This window comes from Vulpes vulpes, chromosome 1 (assembly GCF_048418805.1).
Source record: "Vulpes vulpes isolate BD-2025 chromosome 1, VulVul3, whole genome shotgun sequence".
Classification (NCBI taxonomy): Eukaryota; Metazoa; Chordata; class Mammalia; order Carnivora; family Canidae; genus Vulpes; species Vulpes vulpes.
The window spans coordinates 140,376,346-140,403,293 of record NC_132780.1 but is presented as its reverse complement, the minus strand read 5'-3'; the positions used below and the strand labels follow the sequence as shown (position 1 = coordinate 140,403,293).

General features: G+C 50.1%; 2 protein-coding genes across 4 annotated transcripts; one reads left to right on the top strand and one right to left on the bottom strand.

Moving 5' to 3' along the window:
* Positions 1 to 2: 2 nt before the first annotated feature.
* On the top strand, positions 3 to 1,770 carry MEA1 (male-enhanced antigen 1). 3 transcript variants are annotated; one of them, XM_025990935.2, is made up of 4 exons: positions 3 to 103; positions 598 to 878; positions 961 to 1,063; positions 1,373 to 1,770. In XM_025990935.2, the coding sequence occupies exons 2-4, from the start codon at positions 609 to 611 to the stop codon at positions 1,522 to 1,524; spliced, it is 525 nt and encodes a 174-aa protein (XP_025846720.2). In that variant the 5' UTR covers positions 3 to 103; positions 598 to 608; the 3' UTR covers positions 1,525 to 1,770. The 3 variants fall into 3 exon arrangements, with proteins under 3 accessions (XP_025846720.2, XP_025846718.2, XP_025846719.2); XM_025990933.2 differs by having other exon boundaries at positions 31 to 132; XM_025990934.2 differs by lacking the exon at positions 3 to 103 and adding an exon at positions 112 to 243.
* On the bottom strand, positions 1,655 to 23,384 carry PPP2R5D (protein phosphatase 2 regulatory subunit B'delta). Its single transcript, XM_025990930.2, has 16 exons — positions 23,171 to 23,384; positions 18,494 to 18,571; positions 6,908 to 7,130; positions 6,471 to 6,670; positions 6,272 to 6,382; positions 6,054 to 6,146; positions 5,536 to 5,666; positions 5,342 to 5,401; positions 5,127 to 5,235; positions 4,859 to 4,912; positions 4,379 to 4,549; positions 4,142 to 4,269; positions 3,426 to 3,527; positions 3,260 to 3,332; positions 2,999 to 3,115; positions 1,655 to 2,846 (listed from the first exon to the last, which is right to left on the bottom strand). Exons 1-16 carry the CDS (start codon positions 23,195 to 23,197, stop codon positions 2,709 to 2,711), a joined length of 1,815 nt encoding a protein of 604 aa, XP_025846715.1. The 5' UTR covers positions 23,198 to 23,384; the 3' UTR covers positions 1,655 to 2,708.
* Positions 23,385 to 26,948: the final 3,564 nt, after the last annotated feature.

Here is a 26,948-nt window from a genome sequence, read left to right as displayed (position 1 = left end):
GGGCAAGGGGCGTACTCCGCGTCCTCGTTCGCGTCAATCAGGAGCACGGGGCGGGGCGGGAGGACCCGGCGCCCCCGTACGTCCTGCCCCGCCGGAAGTGAAGGTGCGGGTTTGGCCGCGGGCTCCGAGCGGGTGAGGCGCGCGGGAAGACCGGCGCCGAGAGTCGGTGGGGGCGGGTGGCGGACGCCGCAGCTGGGGCCATTGGAGGGGAGCCCCTGAGGCCTGAAGGGCGTTTGTCAGGCGGTACAGAAGGCAACCCTTTGGAGAGGGGAGAAGGGGGCGGGTACGCCCTGCCTAGGGGAGCTTGTTCGGCGACCCGGAGTTCCCAAGTCGGGGGGTTGGGGAGGGCGGGTCCTGGGCCGAGCGTCTTTCGGGAGGTGGCGTGGACTCTGTTCAAGCTGTTATTTAAGAATTGGCGGAGCGAGTCGGGTGGGTCTCGGTTCAAGATACAGTCGATTTGAAAGGTGCAGGGCCCAGGAGAGGGTGGGGTGCAGGAAGCTTGGGAGCGTTTGAATGTTTTGCGGACGCAGGAGGCCACAAGGAACTGGATGAGAGGCTGAAGGGGGACCTAATTTCATCCGATCCCTAATCTTGCAGCCCCTGCCCGGATGGCAGCAGTAGTTCTAGGGGGAGACACCATGGGCCCCGAGCGCATCTTCCCCAATCAGACTGAGGAACTGGGGCCGCACCAGGGCCCTACAGAAGGCACTGGGGATTGGAGCGGCGAGGAGCCTGAGGAAGAGCAGGAGGACACAGGGGCAGGCCCAGCTGGCTACTCCTATCAGCCGCTGAACCAGGATCCTGAGCAAGAGGAGGTGGAGCTGGCACCGGTGGGGGATGGTGAAGATGTAGTTGCTGATATTCAGGATCGGATCCAGGTATGGTGCAGGCGCTCTTCTGGCCAGGTGAAGCTGGGATCTCTGAAAGGCTGGCCCTGAACTGTCCTCTCTGGCTCTGCAGGCCCTGGGGCTTCATTTGCCAGACCCACCAGTAGAGAGCGAGGATGAAGAGGAGGAGGGAGCTACCGGACTGAGCAACCACAGCTCTATTCCCATGGACCCTGGTAAAGAGAGCATTCTCTCATTCTGGAATAACCATGGAGGAAAGGGGATGGGTCAGAGCCAGTAAAGGGAAGTCACTGAGGAATACCCTGTTCCTAAAACAATACTTTGTAATCTAAGATTTTACAGACTTCAGAATCCAGGTGGAATGCTAGCTAGTGTGCTAGACGTGGGTGATAGGCAGGCTTGCCTGGAAATAACAAAACAGATTTGGCCACCCTTCTGGCCCAAGGGTTGTGGGTTAATTCAAGGAATGGGGAGTGGAGCTGTTTCCCTAGCTGCTATCCCCTAACTGTTCTCTGTGATTTCAGAACATGTGGAGCTGGTGAAAAGGACGATGGCTGGAGTAAGCCTGCCTGCACCAGGGGTTCCTGCCTGGGCTCGGGAGATCTCAGATGCCCAGTGGGAAGATGTGGTACAGAAGGCCCTCCAAGCTCGGCAGGGAGCCCCAGCCTGGAAGTGACTACCCTAAGAGCTGCCTTATCTCTCTGCATTCCAGGCCAGAACCAGCACAGGACTGAACACATCCCTGGTTGTAATGTCCATCTCCATCTTCCTCCTCTCCCTTTCCACATCAAGGCAAATCAGACTTCTTCTCAGAGACCCACTTTATTCAGTTCTGTACATATGGGGACATCGGCCCAAGCCCAACCCATCTTAGCATGTATCACTCTGTGGAGAATAAAGCACCCTATGTACACAGCCAAAAGCTGTACTGCCTGTGCCCCTGGAACCTGGGTCTGGCCCTCCTCAGCCCCTTGCCTCTCCAAGGTGTCCAAAAGGGACAAGTGGGGGCCTGCCCATCGTCAGCACAAACAACGAAATAAATAGGTATTTGGGGAGCCATGCTTGGGGCACTGCTCCTGGTTTCCTCCTAGCTTTGGGAGCCAACAGCACAGGAAAGCAGTCAGCCCCAGGGTGGTCCCTTCCATGTCTGTGATCCCAGGGCTGCTGCTCACCAAAGGGAGGGCACAAGGTAGGGTGTTTGTTCACCCCCTTCTCTTGGTCCATCTGGGCCCTATATTCATCACCTAGTGTCCATAGCCTATGCTTTTCTCTTTTGACCTCATGTTGTCTTGGTCAGGCAGGGGATAAAAGAAAATAATTCAACCCCATCAGCCTGCACACTGCTGGGGCTGGGGGCCTATTTGTGCCTGTTGGGGATTGGCTCCCCTCCAGCCACTCACTCCAGGGGCCAGTGGGGCTTGACATAACTTTGGTGAGAGTAATCTCCTGCTGCTCCCTATATGCTTCTGGAGGGGAGGGAGAGAAGGAAAGACACCTGGAGTTCAAAGAGGATGAAGGGAAGGGGAAGAGGAGCATGTGTATTCCTGTGTGTATTTCTCAGAGCAGCCTCAGGTAGCTTTGGGGTTAGGAGCAGGAGGGGGACAGGCATCCCCAAGTTGTCTGAGCACTGAGGACCTCAGTGTTCAGCCTGTCTGTACGAGCCACAGGGAGGCATGAACACATTTTGGGGAGAAGGGCCACTCTGTGAGGGTCCCTGCTTCAAGTGCCGCATCGCTCCCTAGAGTAGCTAGAGAGGCACTGCCTTGCCCCAAGTCAGCCAGTGGGGAGCAGAGGGTGGAGGGCGAGGGCAGCGTCCCAGGGCTGAGTGGGCTGTGGCCCTGCAGTAGGACAGTGAGGGGGTCAGAGAGCCTCCTGGCTGGCAGTTAGGAATTCTTCCGCCCGCTTGTGTGCCTCCAGTGCCTTGATGGTGTACACGTCCTGGGGCAGCTCTGACTTCCGCCGAAGCAGCACCTTCTCCTTCTTGATGTCCTTTAGCATCTGTGTGTGGGTACGGAGAAAGGGGAGGAATGGTGACCAATTCCCAGTAAATTCTATGGTTTCCTCTCCTTATTCCCTGGCTCTGCTTCTCCCGTCTCCTCTTCCCTCCAGAGTTTTTATTTCTGCTCCCCACTCCCTCTGTGCCTTCCCACCTGCACGGCCTCTGTCTCCACTGTCCTCTTCAGAAGCTGGATGTCCTCTGCTGTGGGGGTCTCTGTCTCCATGGAGTACACGGGAGGCAGTGGTGGAGGAGCTCGGAACATGGGATACTGGCAAGGAAAGGAGGGGCACCGGCAAGACATGAGAGCCACTCAGAAGTCTGGGGACCTGTTTGCTCCATGTTCCTCCTCAAACAAACCCATTCTCTGCCAAATCGGGCCCCTCAGATCAGGGCAGTGGCCAAAAGTCCTCACCTGGGGGTTAAGTCGGGCCAGCTCCTCAATCTTTTGCCACATCTCTTCCCTTTCCTTCATGCGGAACCGGCCCCTGAGGGGGCACAGACAAGATGGGGGCGCTTGAGAGGGAAGCCAAGGGGACCAGGGGGTGAAGGTGGAAGCCCCCAGGTGGAGAGACACTCACTTCTGTTTCTCTGCCTTGTACTGTTGTGTGCAGTCATCAAACAGCTTCTGATTCATCTCCATAAACAGCTTCAGGGCATTGTAGATCAGTCCATGGATTGTCCTGCCACCGGGAAGAAGGATCAGGGGTAGGAGGCCTTACCTATTCCAAGGGCAGTGCCCAGACCCAGGTTGCTCTCTCCTAAGAGGGGGCTCTGCTAAGAGTGTTCACAGAGCTCTGCAGTGGAAGCTTCTCTCGCTAGCCAAGTCATGGGACGAGGTCAGCATTCCAGGGTCCTCACAGCCATCACTCAGCCTGCCCACCCTTCGCCTCCCCCTGAGCTCCAAGACCTACCTCCTTCCCACTACTACTCTCTGGCTTACACTGATGGCCTCCCCGCAGCGTGATGGACAGCATCTGCACCACAGTGCCCTTGGCTTTCAGCAGGAAAGCCTCTAACGCTGAGATTCAGCACATGCTAAAAAGATCACATCAGCTAGACTATCTGACCATAAGAAGAGGATACGAGCCATGCTCTGCTGTATGGTACCACAGGCATCTCTCACATAGCTATCTTCTCCCTGGGCAGTTCCTCAAGGGCCTATCTGTGTGCACTGGGCACCAGCCCCCTTGCTCAGTGACCAGATGAGGCCACTGGCTCTTCAGTGCTTCACGCCCTCACAGGTTCCAGAACCAGAGCCCCACCACCTGGCCCGGCCCAGCCCCAGCCCCCCTACTTGTTCCAGTGGCTCTTGGAGTTCCTGTAGAGTGCAGGGAACATGATGGGGAGGACTCGGGCAGCATTGTCACTTATCAGGCTCATGATGTACTCATTGTTCCAGTAATAGAGAGCACGCTCTGCCACCTGGTGGGGACAGGTGGGACTCAGCAGGGATATGGTTCCCTCAGCGAAAACCCTCAGTTTTCCCCCCTCAGGAAGCAGGGGATGAGGGAAGTGCTGATCTGAGTCTCACCTGGAAATGGGGGCTGGAGACACACTTGGCAAGCTGGCGGAAGAGGGGTTCCATCACTTTGCTGAACTCTGAAGGTTCAATGACATCCAGAATCTCCTCTAGCTCATTCAGGAACATGACTTCCTTGGGGCTGTGAGTCTTGGGCCAGAACTTCAGAAGTCCTACAATCACCTGTGAGAAGAGGAGACCATAGGGATAAAATGCTTACTCAAACACCTGCCTTCTACCGGAAATCTTCCTGACCTCTCTCCCCACCTTGGTGGGCACAGTGTGGGTGGCCTCCCCTAACAGCTCGTGTTTCTCTGACCCGGATCTGCGGCCTAGGTATATATATAGGTTTTACTTCTCCTTCAGAAAGGAAACTGTGTCAGCCGTTGGGCCACATCCCTCCTGAGCACCTGCTTATGGCATTTCTCAATAGGCAGACTGGCAAGTCTAACCAACAAGAAGAGGTGTTGTGGGGCTGGGAAGGGGAGTTACCGGCTCAGTGAGACTGCTCTCCTTCTCCAGGAACTGTACCACACAGTAAGCCAGCTGCAAAAGGTCGAGGCGGAAAGGAAGTGAGGTATAGGGCCCAGGTCTCAGAGACATCAGGGACACAAGCAGGAGCCCAGAATGGAAGAAGAGGTGTGAAGAAGAATTATCCCAGCCACTCCTGCCACCCCCATCCCAGCCGGAATACCTTCCCTCCCTCTCTTTTTTTTTTCTGCTGCCAGAGTCAGGGATCATCAGGAGGATGGCAGCTCACCTGAGGGTGGTAGACACTCAGGGATTTGACCTTGTGAAGGGGAAGCAGGACACGGATGAGGAACATCTTGTGCTCTTCTTTAAGGGGCAAGGCAAAGCCGTTGATGATGCTGGGAGTTACAGGAGATTTGTTAGGACCAAAGGGCCATGTCCAAGGCCAGTACTCCAATCCCTCCACCCTTCTGCAGGCATGTGTGCCCCCAGCCCACCTCTCACCTGCCAAGGATCTCCAGGAGCTCAGCGATCCCATTGTGATGCTCTGTCTCATAGATGAACCTGATGGAAGAAAGACAGGATCTCCTGACAATCCCTGAGGTCCCTCTAGCCCCCTGCAGAGTTCCCTTACCTCCCTGCCCCCACCCCAACTTAGCAGGGCCTGCTCTGCTCCTGAACCTGGCTCCTGGCCTCACCTGTAGAAGATGTGGTTGATCTGCCTACGGATATAAGCCCGGAGCCCCAAAAACTTGCCATAGATACGATGCAGGATGGTCTTGAGGAAGTCCCGCTCTCGAGGATCCTCACTGTCGAACAGGTCCAAGAGCTGGGAGCAGGTGAGGAGAAAAGTGGTGAGGTAGGAGCCAGGGAAGGGACATAAGGTGACACAGTCTTAGCCAGGGAACACCCAGAGGCTCTCTGGATGGGGCTGTGTGGGGACAAGTCTTCGGAGAGCAGAGTGCTTCTCTTGCACTGCTCTCCCTAGGGTGATGTCTGGATATGCACGTTTACGTGTCCCACTGACGAGGAAGAGGCTAACTGTTGAGCTTGTTGAGAGCAGAGAGGTTTATTTATCCCTCCCATCACCACCACCAGTCCCTTTGTATCAGACATAGTTGAAACCCCATACATTCAGCAGATGGAGAGAGAGTGGGGCCTACAAGGAGGAGCCACGGGGCTAGAAGGAGGGAAGGACAGGGTGTCAGGGACTCACAGCAAGGACGAACTTCTGGTCGATATACTTCTTGGCTATGTTTGGCTGGAAATCGGGAGACTCAAGGAAACGTAAGAAAAACTCATACACGAGCTGTCAGGAGCAATGAGCATCCACTTAGGGGGTATTCCCAAGGACTGGGTGATCCCCACATTGCGGCAGATCTCAGGGCTTCCCATTCCCTACAGCCAGGGCCAGCCTGCCCGTCTCTCTGATACCTGGAGATGCGGCCAGGCAGCTTCCAGGGTGGGCTCGTCCTCTTCTGGGTCAAACTCGGCCCCAGTGGGGTTTGATGAAGGTGGCAGCGTCCGGAAGAGATTCACTGAAAACTGAGGGTAGGACCCATGTGAGAGCCCCCGTCCAGTCTTCTCCACAGCTGCCCATCCCTGCCCACTTTCCCCTCTGCCCAGTGCCCACCATGGTGACCGCCTCAGGGTAAATGGCCTCAGTGACAACATCGCGGCTGTGGGTAATGTACTCCACCATTTCATTGAGTCCTGCCCGCTTCACCTCCTTGAATTTGAGGTCACTGAGTGGATCTGATACGAAGTCAAAGAGGACACAGCACTGGCGTAGCTTCTGGATAAAGAGCTCTTCCCGCTCCTGGGTTGGTGAATCTAGGAGTGGGGAGGCCAGTCAGGTTCTCCTCCCCAGCCCTTCACCACCACGCACTACTTGCCGTACAGAGCTTTCCCTGACCCATCCTGCTCCCCTCGCACCGCTGGCCCCAGCAGAACTCCCTTCTCACATTCTCTAGAACTTCCATCGCTCCAAAATATCCCAAACCTCCAGTGTGCCAATGCCTGAAGACCCCTAGGCCTGGTGCACCAACCCCCTGGACCTTTTCCAAGTACCTTTCAGGGCAGGAAGCTTCTGCAACTCCCGGTTCTTGCTGAGATTGAACCGGGAGGAACTTTGCCGTCGCTCCTTCTTGACAATCTGGGGTCCCCCAGAGTACTTGATTTTGCTGAGTTGCGTTGGGGGTGGCGTGCTATTGCTGGGACGCTTGTTGGATGATGGTGGCTGGGGCTGCGGCTGAGGCTGCGGCTGGGGCTGGGGCTGCGGCTGGGGCTGGGCCTAGTCAAACAAGTGGTTCTTTGAAGTCCGCCCCTCAAGGTATGCCTCCCACCCTGGACCGCCGCTCACCCCCTTGTCCATCTATGCCAATACAGGCTTTGGCAGCCAAGCAGCTGTCTCCTACCTTGGAGCAGCTCCAGTCAATGTCAGAGATAACTAAGATTTATCATCCCTGGAAGACAGTGGTCAAGAAGCTATGTCTTCCAAAATGGTGCCCACTGCCTGTGCATCAAGAGATCTCAAAACGGGGACACCTAGGTGGCTCAGGGCATGGATCCTGGGGTCCAGGATCAAGTCCTGCATCGGGTTCCTTGTGGGGAGCCTGCTTCTTGCTCTGCCTGTGTGTGTCTCTGCCTCTCTCTCTGTATGTCTCTCATGAATAAATAAATAAAATCTTTAAAAAAAAAAAAAAAAAGAGTCCTCAAAATATTTTTCTAGTTCATGACCAGGCAAATCTAATTGATGGACTGATGGTAACAGAAAAGTGGCTATCTCACCAGGACAGGGCTGGCAGGAGTGTGGGCTTAACCGAGAAGGGACCTAGAACCTTCTGAGTAATGGAAATATTCTATATCTTGACTGGATCTGGGAGGTGGTTCATAACGGAAACATAAGTGAAAATTCATTAAGCAGAAAAAAAAATTTGGGGCAACCTGGGTGCTTCAGCGGTTTAGTGCCACCTTCGGCCCAGGGCGTGATCCTAGAGTCCTGGGATCAAGTCCCACATCGGGCTCCCTGCATGGAGCTTGCTTCTCCCTCTGTCTGTGTCTCTGCCTCTTTCTCTCTGCATGTCTCTCATGAATAAATAAAATCTTAAAAAAAAAAAAAAAAAGTAGGGATCCCTGGGTGGCGCAGCGGTTTGGCGCCTGCCTTTGCCCCAGGGCGCGATCCTGGAGACCTGGGATCGAATCCCACGTCGGGCTCCCAGTGCATGGAGCCTGCTTCTCCCTCTGCCTGTGTCTCTGCCTCTCTCTCTCTCTGTGACTATCATAAATAAATAAAAATTAAAAAAAAAAATTAAAAAAAAAGTAATTAATCAGCACACTTGAGATTAATGTACTTTACTGCTTCATTAAATGCATCACATTCTTCAGGTAAAAGAATCCCCTCCCCCCCAAAAAAGTTAAAGAAATTCATTCTTGTATCTCAGTAGTTTTAACTGTGAAAAATATAGCTCAAGAAAAATCCGACAGAGGTGCCTGGGTGGCTAAGTTCGGTTGAGTGTCTGATCCTTGCTTTTGCCTCAGGTCATTCATTTTCTCAGGGTCCTGGGATCAAGCCCCACATCAGCTTCACGCTCAGTGGGGAGTCTGCTTGGGGGGAGATTCTCTCCCTCTGCCTCTGCCCTTCCCTGTCCCTTGAAAGGTGTGCGTGTGCTCTCTCTCAAATAAATAAATAAATAAATAAATAAATAAATAAATAAATAAATCTTTTTTTTTTTAATCCTAATATAAAAAAAGGTTTCATGGATGGATGGATGAAAAATCATGGAGTTTAAATTATGTTTATAGAAACTATGATTACGAGCACCTGAGTGGCTCAGATCACAGTCCCAGCCTGGGATCAAGCCCTCCATTGGACTCCCTGCTCAGGGGGAGTCTGCTTCTCCCTCTCCCTGCTGCTCCCCGCTGCTTACGCTTGCTCTCTCTCAAATAAATAAAAACAAAACAATGTACTAAATGTAATCATACATGGTTCAGCTGTGGAAAACATTTACACAGCCATAGTAATTTGCCCAAAATTGGTTATAAGTATTTTGGGAGCACAGGAGACGTCTGTATTGGATATGTAAGACACTGAGGCCTTAATTCTCCATAGTAAAGTCAGTAGATACTATCTAACACTCAAAAATTAAAGAAAAAATAAAAAGCAGTAAAAGAATCTTATTTGGAAGTACAGAAGTCAATTTCCAAGGAAAGGGGAGGTGAAAGTGGTCACCATGGAGCAGCAGGAGAGTAGGAGGCTACACAGGGACTGCTCTTTTCATTATAAAGCCAAGGGTAGTATCTGACTTTCTGGATGATGTACATGTTGTCGTGTTGATAAAAATTTAAAATAAAACAAAATGAAGTCTAAAACTATGTAATGACAGAAAATTGCTTCCTATGCTAAGTTAAATAAGGATAATGCAAAACTGTACATGCAAAATGAGCTCACCCACATTATAACACATGCACAGAACCCAAAACCCAGTTAAGAAGGAAAAAACAAGAGCAAGTCCACCGTGTTCATGACTATCTCCTATTGTAGCAGAATGATATGACTTTTTTCTTTTTAAAATTTTCTACAAGGGGGATCCCTGGGTGGCTCAGCGGTTTAGCACCTGCCTTTGGCCCAGGGCGTGATCTTGGGGCCCCGGGATCAAGTTCCACGTCGGGCTCCCTGCATGGAGCCTCCTTCTCCCTCTGCCTGTGTCTCTGCCTCTCTCTCTCTCTCTCTCTCTCATTAATAAATAAATAAAATATTTTTAAAAAAATAAAAAAATAAAAAATAAAATTTTCTACAAGCTGACACTTTTTACATAATTGGAGAAAAACAGCTAATTTTTTAGAGCAATCTCTTTACTTCCTCCCAGATGCGGGTGTTGGAACCCCATCAAACCCATTTTCAGAAGGCTACGCACAGGTGTTTGCAGGTCTGTCCACCCATGGGTACTGTCAGGTAACTACTTGCTAGGAGAGGGCAGAGGCTGAGCCACAGGACAACTCTAGTCCCCAGAGGACTGAGGCCATGGCCAGGTGGGTGCCCCTACCATAGGAGAAGTCTGTCCTCATACCTGCCATCCCCACCACTCCTCCAGCCTCCTCCCTAAACTCTGACTTCTTACCACAAGAATGAGAGAACATGAAATCTTCTGGGATAGGGGAAAGGGAGGAGGACAGAAATGTTATGCTTTGTAGGCTTGAATTTTTTTATAGAAACAATTATGTCAAGCCTGTGACCTATCTGGGACTCAGAAGAGAGAAGAGAAGCACTGGATCCAGCCTGGGACAGGCCTGTGGGTGGGTCCAATGTGGCTCATTACCTTTTTGGCCATCTGGGCCTCTCCTCCACCTGAAATGACCACTCCAGACACTAATTTGACTAGAGAAGTGCGAGGAAATGGGGCAAGGGCAACCGCCACACACCTCTCCTGCTACAACCAGCACTCAGCCAGGGTGAATATGGTTAGACTGTGCAAGGCACCATGGAGTCTGGGATCTCTCTTCCTGCATATGGCAGATGGATCCCACCATGATGAGAGACAGGGTAGAGAGGCAGAAGGGTGGGAGACCAGAGATTGGTGTGCATCAGACCCACTCCTACATCAAGCCTTCATTTCCCTGTTGTAGGAACAACCAAACCCTCATCTGTGGAGCTTAGTGTCAAGAGCACAGACCCATGCTAGACTGCCTGGGTTTGACTCCTGCTCTGTCATTTATTAGCCAAGTAATCTCCAGAAAGTCGTAATAGTCTACCTGCCTCAGTTTCCTCATCTGTAAAGTGGAGATGCAATAGTACCTACCTCATAAGGTTGTAATAAGGATTTAACTGAACACCATACGGCTCACAGAAAAGCTTTACAAGTGTCTTCTAAGATTATCATGATTAATTTTTTTCTCATCACTGAATTTTAGGAATGCAACCTGGAAATTCCTGAAGCTAGTACACCTCAAATGTTCCTATGGGTCCATTATCTTTCTTGGTCTAAAATGAGGGAACCAGTTAAGCATCTGACTCTTGATTTCAGCTCAGGTCATGATCACAGGGTTGTGGGATCAAGCCCTACATTGGGTCCTGGTGCTGGGCTTGGAGCCTGCTTAAGATTCTCTCTCTCTCTCTCTCTCTCTCTCTCTCTCTCTCTCTGACCCCCTCTCTAAAAAAAAATAATAATAATAAATACAATAAATACAATTGGGGGGCACCCAAGAAAGCATTTCATCTTTCAAGATCCATTTAATAAGTTCCCACCCACCCTCTTCCAGAAAGCCGCCTCAATTCCAGCCTTCAGTGTCCAGTCCCCGCCCCCAACCTCCTGACATTACTTTTCTGTTTCACTGGTTCTGTGATCAGCCCTGGTGATGCCTCTTGCTTAGTGTGTTCACATGTCCAACTAGATAAGTCCCTTGAAAGCCAGGGCCCTGGTTTGCACCCCTCTGGGTCCCCTCAGCACTGGCACCTAACAGGCATTCAATGAAGGTCTGAGTGGTTGGTTGACAGGGGGCCAAGCCCAAGCATCTCCTGTCCCAAGTCGGGAACCATCATAACAGAGCACTGTATGGTGTCAGCCAGGGGTAGAGTAGGAGAGAAGAACATTAATGATACCAGGCCAAGGGGCTCAGTGGCAGCTGAGGAACAAAACTCTGAGGAAGAGCATGTCTCTCTCCATCCTCCCAGATAAGATGACACCCTACACCTCCACAAACCTCGTTCTAGGGGGGAGATCCAGGGAAGGGAGTCATTCACCTCAGAAAGGGAGAAGCAAGGCCTCAATTTTCTCTGCTAACAGAGAAATGGACAAATCTGTGCTTTCCCTACCATTCTCCGAGTAAGGTTAAGAGAACAGAGGGTCCCACGGCTAAAAATTAAAGTTTAAAAACCAATAGGTTGAAGCCTAAGGTCTCTTTCCCACTAGGATTGCATCATTGAAAGCAGGGGTGACCCAAGAGTAGCTGAGCTTAGCCTGCCCCGCCCCACCCCACCCCACTGGGCCACCCTGGTTTTATAAGGACCATTGGCTCCCAGGCCCAGACACAAGAAGCATCTGAGAGACAGCTGGTCCAGCCAGCAAAACGCCTGGCTGCCAAGCCTCAATGAGGCATTCCCCAGTCTATTCACTCCTCATTAGGAAACATGCTTGTCAGAAGGGAGGCATGGGGCTATGCCAGCGACTCACTTCATGTTCAACTTTCTCCTAAAAGCTTCATGTTTTTTTTTTAACATTTTTTTTAAGATTTTATTTTTTAGTAATCTCTAAATCCAACGTGGAGCTTGAACTTACAACCCCAGATCAAGAGTTGCATGCTTCACTGACTGAGCCAGGGAGGTGCCCTGTAAAAGCTTCAGTTTTGTTTTTTTTAAAGATTTTATTTATTTATTTATTTATTTATTTATTTATTTATTTATTTATTTATTTATTTATGCGAGAAGGGGAGGAGCAGAGGGAGAGAGACAAGTAGACTTTGCTGAGCGCAGAGCTCAATGCAGGGCTCAATTCCACCACCCCAAGATCACGACCCAAGCCAAAATCAAGAGTCAGACGCTTAACTGACTGAGCCACCCAGGTGCCCCAAAGCTTCAGCTTATAACTTCCCTACTGACCTGGGGTGGAGGTGGGAGGCAGCTGAGTCCCCTGGGGAACCTTCTGCAACCCTCCCAGCATGGGGGGACGCTGACCAAAGGCAACCCAGTCAACCTGCTCTCCCTCTCTACTATGTTCTCCTGGTCCCACTTATGAGACTCTGTAGTGGCCATCTTCTCTGCCTGAAGTGCCAACTCCTCCCACCTCCAAGAAGCCTTCCTAGTTTCAGGCCTCTAGCAATCAAGTAGGACTTCAAATTTATGCACCACACTCACATTCAGGAGACTGCCACTAAACTTGCCCCAGAATAAATCCTAGTCCAACCAGATCCTAACATAGCCACCATTAATAATCACACCTAAATATTTAAACCTAGAGTATGAGATAGAAATTAAGTACTATACAAAGTATTATGGGGCGCCTGGCTGGCTCAGTCAGTGGAGCATGCAACTCTTTTTTTTTTTTTTTTAAGATTTTACTTATTTATTCATGAGAGACAGAGACAGAGACAGAGAGAGAGAAAGAGAGAGAGAGAGGCAAAGACATAGGCAGAGGGAGAAGCAGGCTCCATGCAGGGAGCCCGATGTGGGACTCAATCCCGGGTCTCCAGAATCACATTGTGGACTGAAGGCAGCACTAAACTGCTGAGCCACCCAGGCTGCCCGAGCATGCAACTCTTGATCTCAGGGTTGTGAGTTTGAGCCCCACATTGGGTGCAGAGATTACTTAAAAATAAAAAATAAAATCTTTTAAAAAAAGAGAGAGAAAGTATTTTAAGGGGACACCTGGCTGGCTCAGTTGGTAGAGCATCTGACTCTTGATCTTGGGGTCCTGAGTTCAAGCCCCATGGTGGGCATCGGAATGTACTTAAAAAGAAAAGAAAAAAAAAAACAGTACTGTAAGAAAAAGATGAAAGGGATCCCAGGTGACTCTTGATCTCAGAGTTGTGAGTTCAAGCCCCACATTGAGTGTAGAGATTAAATAAAAAGTTTAAGAAAAAAAAAAGTGGGCAGCCCAGTGGCTCAGTGGTTTAGTGCTGTCTTCAGCCCGGGGCATGATCCTGGAGACCTGGGATCGAGTCCCACATTGGGCTCCCTGCATGGAGCCTGCTTCTCCCTCTGCCTGTGTCTCTCATAAATAAATGAATAAAATCTAAAAAAACAAAAACAAAAAACATAGCTTTTGTTCAATTAATTAATAGTCAAATAAAGATCATTTTAGGGGATCCCTGGGTGGCTCAGCAGTTTAGGGCCGGCCTTTGGCCCAGGGCATGATCCTGGGGTCCCGGGATCGAGTCCCACATCGAGCTCCCTGCATTGAGCCTGCTTCCCCCTCTGCCTGTGTCTCTGCCTCTCTCTGTGTGTGTCTCTAATGATTAATAAATAAAATCTTAAAAAAAGATCATTTTAGTTAAAACCCCCAAGATCACAGAAGTATTCTCTCCTCTCCTGACATCTCAGAGCTCTATCTAGTTGTGTTTCATTATTTTCTTCCTTCATTTATTGACTAAAACATCATGCTAGTGATTAAATGTTAGTGATTAAATCATGTTAGTGATTAAAATGTGGCCCCTGCCCTCAAAGAGCTCACAGTTCAATGGGCAAGACTAACAGGCAGGCAGCTCTTGGTACCAGGGAAATAAAGAAACAGAGAATGCTGCTGAGGAACAGAAACGCTGGCTGAACAATTAGTGAAGACACTTCTGAAGGGGTGACTTCTTTTTTTTTTTTTTTTTAAGATTTTATTTATTTATTCATGAGAGACACAGAGAGAGAGAGGCAGAGACACAGGCAGAGGGAGAAGCAGGCTCCTCATGGTGAGCCCAATGCAGGACTTGATCCCAGGACCCCGGGATCATGACCTGAGCTGAAGGCAGACACTCAACCACAAGCCACCCAGGCGCCCCCTGAAGGGGTGACTTTTGATTTGGCTCTCAAAGGACAAACATGAGCTAAGCAGGCAAAGAAACATAGCAGAAAAGTAAACAGGCCACACCAATGGAATCTCACCCATAAGGGCCCAGAGTCAGAAAAGGGTTTGTATCAGAAGATGGAAGTCCAGCAGCGTGAGAAACCAGGATGGATAGTGGAAGAATGGGGTAGAGCCAGCTCACAGGGGTCCAGAGTGGGAGTCTGAATTTTAACCTATAAGCCATGAGATGTCAACAGAGCTTTTTAAGTAGAGGATCAATAAGACAAAAACAAGTCTTTAGGGTAATAATTCTGGCTACTGGGAGGACAGGCTGAAGTGGGTGAGACTGGGATCATTTCTTCCTCCCTCTGTCCCCTGCACCCAGAACTCAGGACAGGGCACAGTACAGAGTCCAGGGCAGTGAGCTGCTTCCTCCAGAGACAGACCAGGAAGGACCGTTGCCTACAGTAGTGGGTCAACAGTGAGTCTGACCTAATCTCTCAAGGCTCCTTTCCACTCTAAGACTCTTCAAAAATCACAGACCCAGTGTATCATATCATTAAGAACACAGGAGAATTGGCTCCTGAGCCACACCACACTGGATTGCATTCCAACTCAACTGTTTACTGGCTGAGTACAAGCTATGTAACATCACTAAGCCTCAATTTCATCTGTGAAATGGGGATGATGACGATAATGGAATGACCTCAGGGGAGTGTTGTCTAGATTAAATGAGATTAAAAGACTAAATGCAAGCAAAGGTCTTAGGACAGAGTCTGGTAAGCTGAATGGTGTCCATCCTCAAAATCAAGTCAACCCGACACCTGTGAATGTGACCTTAGTTGGAAAGAGTCTTTACAGACACAATCAAATTAGGGTGGGCCTTAAACCCCATATGGATAGTGTCCTCCTAAGAAGAGGAAAATGCAGGAGCTCCTGGGTGGCTCAGTCAATAAGCATCTGACTCTTGGTTTTGGCTCAGGTCATGATCTCAGGGTCCTGGGATCCAGCCCCAAGTCGGGCTACCCACTCAACTGGGAGTCTGCTTGTCTCCTTCTGCCCTTCCCCCTGCTCTTACTCTCTCTCTTTCTCAAATGAATAAATAAAGCTTGAAAAAAAAAAAGAACAGGGAAATGTGAACATAGAGACATAGAGACACACAGGGGAGAACCTCGTGTAAAGACAGAGGAGGAGATTGGAGTGAGGTATCCATAAGCCAAGGAACACCAAGGATTGGTGAAGACCACCAGAAGCTGGAGAGAGAGGCATGGGAGAGAGTCTTCCCTAGAACCTCAGAGGGACATGGCCTGCTGACATATCGATTTCAGATTTCTGGCCTCTAGAATTGTGAGGGAATAAATCTCAGTTATTTTAAGTCACCTAGTCTGTGATTGTTTGTTATGGCTGCTCTAGGAAACTAACACACAGGTAGCTGCTCAATAAAATAAATGGTGGCTGCTATAATTATTAGGATCAATTGAAAAGGCTCTAACAAATGCATGATGGAGGGTAAATCTGGTTAGAAGAGCCTCTAAATTCTGGACTAGAAAAAGCAAGGAAAGGATTGTGCCAAACAGCTCTCGATGACCTGAGCCCAGCCCCCAACTTTCCCATCATTCCTCTGCCTGGGGCCACCAGGGTGCACGTCTGGAAAATCATGCAGAATTCCTGTCGCTGCCTCACATAGGTGAGCCCTGAGCAACACTTCACAGAACAGAGCCTAAGGTGAACTCAACACTCTCCTTTGTCAAAGGCCTTATATCAATCCACTGCCTTTAACCAATGTGTCTAGAAAGGCAGTGGAGAAATCCCAGCAGTTGGTCTCAGCATATTTCTTACCTTGTTTGGGCTTTCATTTTCCTACCTATGAAAGCAGAAGGTTAGACTCTAAGGTTACTTCCACCACTCTTTTGAAGTTGACTGGTTTGCTTTATGGTCATTAATGCATTCAAATACTGATACCTCTAGAGTGCCAGGCCCTTCAGCATTGAAGGGGAGGCTCACAGAACCCACATGCTAACACAAGAGTCAAAACTGGGGCACCTGGACACCTGGGTGGCTCAGCAGTTTAGCGCCTGCCTTCAGCCCAGAGCGTGATCCTGCAGTCCCAGGATCGAGTCCTGTGTTGGGCTCCCTATGTGGAACCTGTTTCTTTTTTTTTTTTTTTTTTTTTATGATAGTCACAGAGAGAGAGAGAGAGAGAGAGAGAGAGGCAGAGACACAGGCGGAGGGAGAAGCAGGCCCCATGCACCGGAAGCCTGATGTGGGATTCAATCCCGGGTCTCCAGGATCGCGCCCTGGGCCAAAGGCAGGCGCCAAACCGCTGCGCCACCCAGGGATCCCTAGAGCCTGTTTCTCCCTCTGCCTGTGTCTCTGCCTCTCTCTGGGTCTCTCATGAAAATAAATAAATAAAATCTTTAAAAAAAAAAGTAAAAACTGATAAACAACGAATTCATATCAAATTATTTGATTACAGCTGGGATTAAACACTGCTGTGGGGTGTGACTAGGTGCCAGAAGGGCAAATAGCAGGAGCCCCAACCACGTCCTGGCAGGGAGGAAAGGGGAGGTGGCCAAGGAAGGCTGCTTTTAGGACAAGAGATCAATCTACCTAGTAACTGAACAAGTAGGAGTTAGTTAGGCAAATGATGAGAACAGCCCCCTGACTATTCATTTCTTTCCCTTTAAATCCTGTTTCTAAGTCTCTCTTGCTGCTTTGAATGTCAGTTGCCAGCTCCCAGCCACCTTCCCTGTGGGTCTCACAGATGTCACCATTCCTACAGGGGAGACTGAGCCCAGAGGGAGTGTTTCCCAGGAGCACTGATGATTTATTAAGAACCAAGTGTGTGAGGGGCACCTGGCTGGCTCAGTCAGCAGAGCATTTGACTCCTGATCTTGGGGGTCATAAGTTTGAGCCCCAGGTTGGGTGTAGAGATTGCTTTAAAGAAAGAAAGACAGAAAAAAAAAAAAAGAAAAAAAAAAAAAAACCCTGCCTCTAAAAAAGAACCAAGTGCATGAGCATGAGCATACAGGTGCAGGGAAAACGCAATGAACCAGCTCCAGCATACCCAGCTCCTTCCCTTGGAATCCACAGTCTGGTGGGGAGAAACACATGTTGGACAGATAGTTACACCACTAAGTGTAGGTCTATCCTATAGACATGTTTGGATTACTGTGTCAGTGCAGAGGAAGGAGGAATTCATCTTCTGTGATCCTCAACTTCCATATCTGTAAAATGGGGAAAAACCTATCCTGCTTCTTTTGATTACTTAAGTGAGTCCTAAAACGATGGTCAAAAGTGTGAAAAGTGCTTGTATCTCTTTAGAGGGGTGATAGGGACCAGAAGTAGACCTAGAAAAATCTAAATCCAGGGTTAACCCCAAACACTTGTTAATCGATCTCTTCTTCCCAAAAAACCCACAAGCTCTGCCCATAATTAGAGAGCTATTTCCTGCTGTCCTCCATCCCTCTGAATTGTTCAGGACCATCAGTTTCTAAGTAACCAAGAAGCTTGCTCAACATGTTCATAGGATGGGCCACCGTCTTGAGCATCCCACTGAGTACACTCCCAAACTCCTGGACATACTGTGGACTTAAACCTCTCCACCCTCCAGTGCTCTCTTTGCTTGCCATTTATTGCTTTATAGCCCTAGACTGCCAAGCTGTGCTGACCTCTGCTCATGATTGTCCTTTTGGAGCTCCCCATAATCAGAACCAAGGGCAGTGGGCCCAGCCTGCCTGCCACATTCAGGGACACCAGTCATTCCCCACCCTCTGCCCTATACGGGCCGGGCTAAAGCCACTCACACCCACCCTGGGTGCCCATGTACTCTTTCCCTTCTCCCTAGCACCTGGTACCCCTAGCTTTTTGCCCTAGGGACAAAGGAATTCTCATCACTCAAAGTTGGTAGATGGAGAAATGACTTTCACAGGAATTGCTGGGCGGTCTGGAACACCTGCAGAATCTCTGTTTGCTCTACACCAGCCAAAGCGGGGAGGCTGCCTGAGGGCAGCTACCTGGCTGGGCTGTCCAAGCCCCTCTCAGGCTGGGGAAGTCCCCTTCCCTTCTGTCGGGCTAACTTCTGGCCCCCTGGGATCCCTCACCCCACTAGCCAGCAAGTACTTTGAGCTGGTGCCTGCACAGTAATTAGGGCTGTGCCCATTTTCATTACCTCATCGGTGCTCTCGCCTCCACCATCCTTGCCCGAGCTGCTGGGCTTGGCCGTGCCTTTGGCGAGTTTGGGGGGCTCCTGAAGAGGAAAGATGGAGGTAGTTAGCAGATGCCAGGGGAAGGGAGAGTCTTCCTCTAGACCCCTTAGGTCTGTGTTTTAATTATCTCTGTCCAATTGAATCAATCAATCAATCATAATCACTGAGCATCTACCTTATACCTAGCCTGGGGGAGGAGAGCTTGGAGTACACAAGGGAGAGTCAGTCCCTGCAAACAGTCTGGAACCTGGTCAGGAAGACATCTTGAAGACACAACAATCAAGAAAGATAATGCTCTGTCACCTGACATGGCTGGTGTATGAGTTAGGATCTGGGGGGGGGGGGGGGGGTGTCTCTGTCAAGAATTAGGGAGAGGAGCTTTAAGGGGAGGCACCATGGAACATGCTACTCAGACTGGCTTCTGGCTAGAGCAGGCAAGGGGGTACCTAAGGCTCTCATACTGGAGGAGAGGGAGTCACCACTCTCCCCCAAGGTCATCTGCAAAGGCCTGGAAGCCTTTTGGGGAAATTACAAATAACACCCAGACTAGAGGGTGCTACTGGAATGATCAGGTTTAAGACCCATCCTGAGAAAGCCCTGGCGGACAAGCACAGGGACAGGGATAAGGGTAAGACCCTGAATGGCTACAAAGATGAGCGCTAGTCTGAAGTCTCCCTCGGGAACCGGGCCGCTGGCTCAGAGCTCCGGCCTGCCCAGTGTCTCTTCCTATGCCTTGGGCCAAAAAAAGCAACTGCACGGGGACAGGACAGGGAAAATGTGAAAAAGACTTGGGGATTTAGGTCTGATTGCAAGCTCAACACAAATCATCCATGTGCCAGGGTTGCCACAGCACCCATGACCTTCCATCCAGGTTAACAGACGGAGTGTGGAGTGCTTGGCACTGGGGGACAAGGAAGCGCCCCTGTCCTTGGCACTTCGTGCAGCTACTTGGGAGGATCTGGCTCAGTCGTGAGCATCAATCAGACTTTGGGAGGGACAAAGGCAAATCCTAGGTTTTCTTCTGGAGAAATACAACCCATACTGGGAGTGGATTCAAAAAGCCTGTCCTGAGAGCAACAGCTGCAAGGCTGAGATGGCTAACAATGGAAGGGAGGAGTCCTGGTGGTGGGCGAGCAAGAGAGGGTTTTACCGAATAAATGAAGAGCTCCATGTGGACTAAAGATGCAACTTGCCCTATGTGGATCCAGAGGCCCAGGAGCCATGGGCTAGAGTGGCAGGAAAACAGGCTGAGGCTCCAAACAAGGAAGAATTTTCTCCTAGAACAGCAGCACAGCAACTGGCTGCCTTGTGGGGCTGCAAGCTCCCCAGTCCCAAGAGCCTTCAAGCAAAGGAGCATTCCTGACCCCTTTAAAGGACAAGCAGAAAGGGATTCAAGCCGTAAAAGAAGACTTGGTCGGAGGACCTTGGAAGTCACTTCCGGCTCCGACATTCTGCCATTCGATGGCCCCAGAGCCCCTTCAGTGACAAATGTTAAGTCATAGTGGCTATGGGCGCACAAGGATTTCTGGGGGAACAGAGCTCTGGGTGGGCTGGAGGAGAGGGCAGGGAGGAAGAGAGCCCTTCTCAGGTGTGAAGCAGCTCCAGGTGTCACAAGATGCTCCTTCTTTGGGCTAAGCACCATTCCCACTGTCCACTCACCAGGCTGAGCACACCAAACCCCTCGCTGAGGGGCCAAGGAGTATGGCTCAGAGCCTGCAGTGACCACACATTCCCCAGACATGGGCCCCTTGGATAAAGCTGATCCATCTTTGTATGTGTTCCATCTCTGCTGGACTGCAAGCTCCTTCTCCCTTGACTACCCCTCCACCAGCCCTAAAGCACTCAAACCTATGTCTCAGGGAGTGTGCCTGAGAGAGATCCCAGCTGCCTGGGTGTGTGGGCGTGGGGGAAACCGCACCCACCACCCTCGCTCCCTAGCTCTGCAGAACAGGTGAAGTGCACACACCACCGCACACCCCAGAGCAGCCCAGGAGTCGAGTGCCATCCAGCACTGTGGTTTGGAGCCCACACTGTTTTGGGCCCAACTATTACTAGCTCCATAATCGTAAGCAAGTTAACTAGCCTCTCTGAGCCTCAGTCCTCATCTTTTAAGTGACAACAATCACATTACCTACTTCCGTTTAGCACATGGTCCTGCACACGGAAAATCCCACTGTTAGTGTTATTACTATTATTAAAAACAAGAAGAAAGTAGAACGGAGCAGGGGTACACTGCTTGGAAACCTAAAAGAGGTAAGTCCCAGAGCAGGACATTCAGGAAGAGGAGGGAGCAAATCCCCGCAAGGGACTGACTCAGCACCCATCTACTGAGTGCCTACTGTGTGCAAGGAAGATGCCAAACCAAAATGGAGCTTAGTTGTAATCTCAAGGGGGAAGAAAAGATTTGTCCACAAGTCAGTCCAGTCCAAGGGAGTACAAAAGGACCATAAGTGACCTTTTAGGTGGTCTGCAAATCCAGGGGAGGAGGGAGACCTCGCTCCTGAGGGTTCAGGAAAGGCTTCAGGGAGAAGGTTGTGAAGGATGGCCAAGACCAGGTTGAACAGAGATGAAAACGGGGAGAGATGACGGATGCAAAATAAAGATCCTCCACCCACCCTCCTCTCTGCTCCCACCCCATCCAGGGAAACCTCAGTCACACTGTCACCCCTCTTCCCCCTCAGGACTTGTTAACCGTTGAAGGAGGCCAAATGCAACCAGAAATCCAAAGCCGAAAGTTAAACCTTAAAGGAATCAAAGATGCCTGGCTCCATGCACCCCAATGCTTCTAATATTCTTTCTCAAATATTATGGTCATATACCTATGGTTCTAGCAAGTCTAAGAATTTTTCTTCTCAATCATCTAGTAGAAGGAGGCTTTTTGGAAGATGAGATGGCACCTGTTTCATCAAGAAAGCTAGGTGGGGACCCCACTGGCTCCCCCGAATTCCATACCCTTCCACACTCCTTGAAGGAGCCCCTCAGCCTCTGGTATAGCTGACTTGTGTGGGCATCATTCACAGCTAAGCTGTTCAAATCACCACAGCAGGCCCAGTCCCCAAGGACACAGGGCCTGACTGGAGCACACCAACCTGCCCAGCCCAGGATCCAGGAGCTTCAGTGCCCAGTACACCGTCACCAACCCTACACTCAGAACCTCTGACCCTGTGAAGTTTTGGGGATAACCCAGTATCAGAACTGCCTGACAAATCCCTGAATGCTCCAAGATAAAGAATTGAACTGATAAGGTCAGAGATGGCAGCCCAGCAACCCAGCCCATCAGAGGGCAAATGAAAGCAAGACACTTCTGGGGTCAGAAAGTGGGTGAGCAGAGCAGAGTGCCAGGCCAGAACCAGCCCTTACGAGGGGCCAACCCCAGGAGAGGAGAAGCTGGGGGAGGCTGGAACTGGTATCCTAGCATCCTCTGTGTGAGTCTGTACCTCAAAGGAACCACACCTCTGAGTCAGACCTCAGCAACAGCAGGAATAGAAGGTAGAGAAAGGCAGGGATGAAGAACACGGGAAGGCAGTACAGAGGTAGAAGAGGAAGGGAAAGAAGGTAACATCAAGAAACAGCCCGTATCAGGACACCATGACAAAGTCAAGGGTGTCTGGGGATGGCTGGCCTTTGGGGTAAGAAAGAAATCTAATCTGATAGTAAGGGCAGATTCCCGATTTGAGGATGGTGTGGCCCAAGGAAGGCAGGAATCCAGTACTAGTGCAAAATTGGAAAAATGCAAAGGTTATCCTAAGATTAGGAATAAAGGGAGGAGCTTGCTCAGACTAGGAAAGGTAACTGATTTAGTATGAACCTGCAAGTCGGTTGATGCCTGTTAGGGAGGCCTTTAAGTCAAGAGACCTGATATTTCAGCTGGGCCTCCAAGCAGGCTGTGTGACCTTGGCCAAGTCCCTTCCCCTGTCGGGGCCTCAGTCTCCTCATCTGTATCACTAAGGATTGCACTGAATGCGCTCAGAGGTCCCTTTCAGCATTGGCGTTCTGAGGTTCCATCAACAGAAGGAAGGGCTGTGTCCTGGCTTACAAGTTTGTGTGTGGAGGAAGAACTAGAGGGAGGGGCCTAGGCCAGATTTGGTGGAGGAGAGAGAAGGCAGAGCAGTTCTAGGTCAAGGAGCTTGGCGGGGAGGGAGAAGGGGCTGTAGGGGACGGTGGAGGAGGCCGGCCCGGGCCCGGGCCCAGGCCGAGGCGTAAGAAGAGAAGAGTAGGGGCTGCGCGCAATGGGGGGCGGGGGGAGGTGGGCTGGAGGGAGGTGCAGTCTCAGATGAAGGGCTGTCCCAAACGGGTAAACGGTTGGGGGGGGGGGAGGATAGAGGGTAAGAAAAAGCAGGGGAGTGACCTGTGAGTGGGGCAGATGTGGAGGGAGGTGGTTACCCAGGGCCGGGGGTAGGTGAAGGGAGGAAAGGAGGGAGGTGTACGTGGGGACTCCATCCCGGGCAAGGTGAGGGAGCCTTCCCAGCTGCCGCACTGACCGGGGGTGCGGCCAGCAGCAGGGGCGGAGGGCTGGCCCCGGGAGTCCTGCGGGGGCCGGACGAGAGGGTCAGACTGGGGCTGTCCCGGGCCTGGCTCGGCCTCTCCCAGAGCTCCGCGCAGGCCCCGAGGCGGAGGCGCGAGGAAGGGACCACGCTCACCTTCTCCTTCTTCAGTTTATAGGGCATCTCGGCCCGTCCGGACCCAGCCCGGCTCCTGCGGCCCCGCTCCGGCTCCGGCTTTGCTCGGCCGCACTCGGCCCGCTCGGCGTCTCTTCGCCACCGCCTGCGCGCTGCGCCCGGGTCGAGTGGTGTCTGCGCCTCCAATTGGCCCGAACTCTTACAAACCTGCCTGACAACCAGGCGCCGCCTCCTCGGATTGGCTATTGGGGCCAAGCTGCTTCCTTTTTTTCTCATTGGAAAGGAAGAGTACAAACCGCCAGGGTTCGTCTCCCAGAATTGGCTGAAGTGGGAGGTCCCGCCCTAAAGTGGGTCGAGCTCAATGAGGGAGGCGGGGATAAGGGGAAGCTCAAGCTTAGCACTCAGTGCCGCACTCCCGGCGTCTGGTGTGCGTCGGCCTCGGCCATTCTTTGCAGCCCCTTCCTTTCTAAAGTGGCTCTCACTCTTTACCCGCTCTGCTCCTTCGCCCAGTACGAATGGAAGGAGAGTAGCCCTAAAATGAAGGGTTCCTTTCTTCATCAGGGTAACTTAGCACTAATTGCATATGCAAAGTTGGTGGAGAGAGCTCCCAAGAGTCCTCCAGGGCATCCGTTTCCTAAATGGGGCTTGCAGAGAATCAAAGGGGAAGGCTGGCTAGCTGGGACCTTGGTGAGATTGAGACGAAAATCCTGGATTTGTTACAATTTTGGAAAGAGGGTCCCCATTCCTATTGCATGTGTCCTGGGATTGTGGAACCAGCAAATTGGAACACTTGGGAATACAGTGGAAAAAACTACCTCTTTGTTGGAATATTTTAGGATATACCATCCCTTACCTCCATCCTGCTCAAGCCAGTATCCTAATGGATAAGATCATTTCCTGCCCTCAGGGAGTTGTCTGGTGAAGTTCACAGGCTTGTATAAACAGATGCTTAAGATACAATGCAATAAATTTCACAACCCTAGAGGTGGCTGGAGGAATGTGTTTCAGAAAGTGGACTCCATTAGACGATGGACTATATGAAGAAACTGGAGAAAGCTCAAGAAAAAGCCTGTGGCTCTTGACTAGAAGAGCAATGTTAAAAGACAAAGTCCATGGCAGGGAAAAGAAAAGACAAAATTGGGAAATGTGTAGAATCAACAGGATTTGGTGACTCACTGGATTGTGGGGAAGACGGTAAGGGAAAGGGAGGAGTTGAAGATGACTTCTGAAGCCATCAGAGATATAGGTAGAAAACTGGTGTCCTAATGGCAAAGGAAGTAAAAGAGGATTGCTCAATAGTACTGGATTCCAGGGAATGATTAAGATAAAGATCAAACGACACCACTTCGATTCTAAAGTTGTAGGTGATCTCTAAAGGAAAGTTTTAGAGAAGTAGAAGGAAGATTATAATGGTTGAAGAGTGAGCAAGAGATATGGAAGTAAAGGCAACAGACATTGCTCCTATCTTATAGAAATAGTATTTGGCTCCCAACGATTAACGACAATTCAAAGTAGTATGAAGGTGACTGCATGCCAACCATTATTTGCTGGGGGAAAAGCCTGGGAAGAAAGGATATTTATTTGTGGATGGATATTTGTGTCTACATTAGTGCTGAACTACAGGAGCACTGTAGTCCTGAGACCTAGAACTTGCCTATGTAAAACAGGCATATCCTTTTTGGACTCACCCCACCATCCTCCCAGTTCTCGGTCCCTCTGGGAAGCAAGGGACAGAGCCACATAATACAGTTCAGAACTACCCAATGGGAACTTTCATCCATGTGAATTCAGGTCCCTAGTACATTCTTACATGCTCTTTTAAAGATCTGAAACTATGGGGATCCCTGGGTGGCTCAGCGGTTTAGTGCCTGCCTTGGGCCCAGAGGGTGATCCTGGGGTCCCGGGATCGAGTCCCACATCGGGCTCCCTGCATGAGGCCTGTTTCTCCCTCTGCCTGTGTCTCTGTCTCTCATGAATAAATAAATAAAATCTTAAAAAGAGAGAGAGAGAGAGAGAGATCTGGAACTAGACCAGGAACCTGGCTAACTCAGTGGAGCATGTGACTTGATTTGGGGTTGTGAATTTTAGCCCCATGTTGGGCATAGAGATTACTTAAAAAATAAATAAGGTAGAGGTCTGCCTGAGTGGCTCAGTTGGCCCAACTCTTGATTTTGGCTCAGTTGTGATCTCAGGGTTGTGAGATTGAGCCTCGAGTCAGGACCCATGCTCAGCATGGAGTCTGCTTAAGATTTTCTCCCTCTCCCTCTGTCCTCACCTCAAGCAGGCCTGTGTGCTCTCAAACACACACACACACACACACACACACACACACACACACACACAACACAAAACCAAACAAAATCTTTAAAAAAAAGTGGAATTGGGCAAGTTCAAATTTAAGATTAGAAGTACCTCCAGGAACTACAATCAGACATTTAAAAAATATTTTCTGGGAGGCTCAGTCAGTTGAGCATCCAATTTTTTTTTTTAAGATTTTATTTATTTATTCATGAGAGACACAGAGAGGTGAAGATATAGAGGGAGAAGCAGGCTCCTTATAGAGAGCCCGTTGTGGGACTTGATCCCTGGACTGGGATCATGCCCTGAGTAGAAGGCAGAGGCTCAACTGCTGAGCCACCGAGGCATCCCATCCCAGGCATCCAACTCTTGATCTCAGCTGGGGTCTTGAATTCAGGGTATTGAACTTGTTATGAGTTCAAGCCCCAGTGTGGAGCCTACTTAAACTTTTTTTTTAATTAAAAATAAATAAATGCATAAAGAGACACCTGGGTGGCTCAGCGGTTAAAGCATCTGCCGTCAGCCCAGGGCGTGATCCTGCGGTTCTGGGATGGAGTCTCACATCCGGCTCCCTGCATGGAGCCTGCTTCTCCCTCTCTGTGTCTCTGCCTCTGTGTGTGTGTGTGTGTGTGTCTTTATGAATAAATAAAATCTTTAAAAAAATAAAAATTTAAAAATTAAAAAAAACAAAAAAACAAAAAAATAATAAATGTATAAAAATGCTTTCTGTGACTATAATACATAAATTAAAAAAAAATGCTTTCTTATCTCGCTAGGAATAGAAATATCTTGGGATGCCTGGGTGGCTCAGCAATTGAGCGCTGCCTTTGGCTCAGAGTATGATCCCAGGATCCAGGATCGAGTCCCACATCAGGCTCCCTTGTGGGGAGACTGCTTCTCCCTCTGCCTGTGTCTCTGCCTCTTTCTCTGTGTCTCTGATGAATAAATAAAATATTTTTTTAAAAAGAAATATCTTATAACATGTAAATCCAATATTCAACACTCAGGTTTTCAGGAAATTTTTGAGAATTCATAATGTACAAAGTAGAAGACTGCCTCAAGTTGTTCAGCTGTGAAGGAAAAGAGAAAGTTGGGCAGTGGGGCAGTGGTTAGAGGAGACTGCAAGGTTCAGAAAGAGTAGCTTACCACCAACCAATCCATTGATTCTAAGTGCGAATATTTTGTTGTTGTTGTTGTTGTTGTTAGTAACTGGAAGTGTGGCCTGCCAGTGTCCAACTGTCTTGTACAGAGCAGTGAAGGTGGAGACAAGGATGGAATCTAACAGCAAAGTTGGGAAGGGAGCTGTTGATTCCTGCTCATGACTGAAGCCTTGAACCCCTCTCTTCTGCCTGCTTTACTGCCCCCACACACACACACACATCCACCCCACCCTACAGGGTAGAAAAGACGTGGGTTTCCGGTCTGCAACGATTCCTGGGCTGGGGAGAGCAACTGGTTTTGGAGCTGCTTTGTCTTCACTTCAAGTTTGGTGGGAGTAGAA

Excerpts from the sequence above, each read along its gene's own strand:
- MEA1 (XM_025990935.2), top strand. The coding sequence starts at position 609 with ATGGCAGCAGTAGTTCTAGGGGGAGACACCATGGGCCCCGAGCGCATC. Across the intron at positions 879-960 it reads ATATTCAGGATCGGATCCAG|GCCCTGGGGCTTCATTTGCC; the intron begins GTATGGTGCAGG and ends CTGGCTCTGCAG. Across the intron at positions 1,064-1,372 it reads CTCTATTCCCATGGACCCTG|AACATGTGGAGCTGGTGAAA; the intron begins GTAAAGAGAGCA and ends CTGTGATTTCAG.
- PPP2R5D (XM_025990930.2), bottom strand. The coding sequence starts at position 23,197 with ATGCCCTATAAACTGAAGAAGGAGAAG. Across the intron at positions 6,671-6,907 it reads GAAGCTTCCTGCCCTGAAAG|ATTCACCAACCCAGGAGCGG; the intron begins GTACTTGGAAAA and ends CCCCACTCCTAG. Across the intron at positions 4,270-4,378 it reads TCTCCAGCCCCCATTTCCAG|GTGGCAGAGCGTGCTCTCTA; the intron begins GTGAGACTCAGA and ends TGTCCCCACCAG.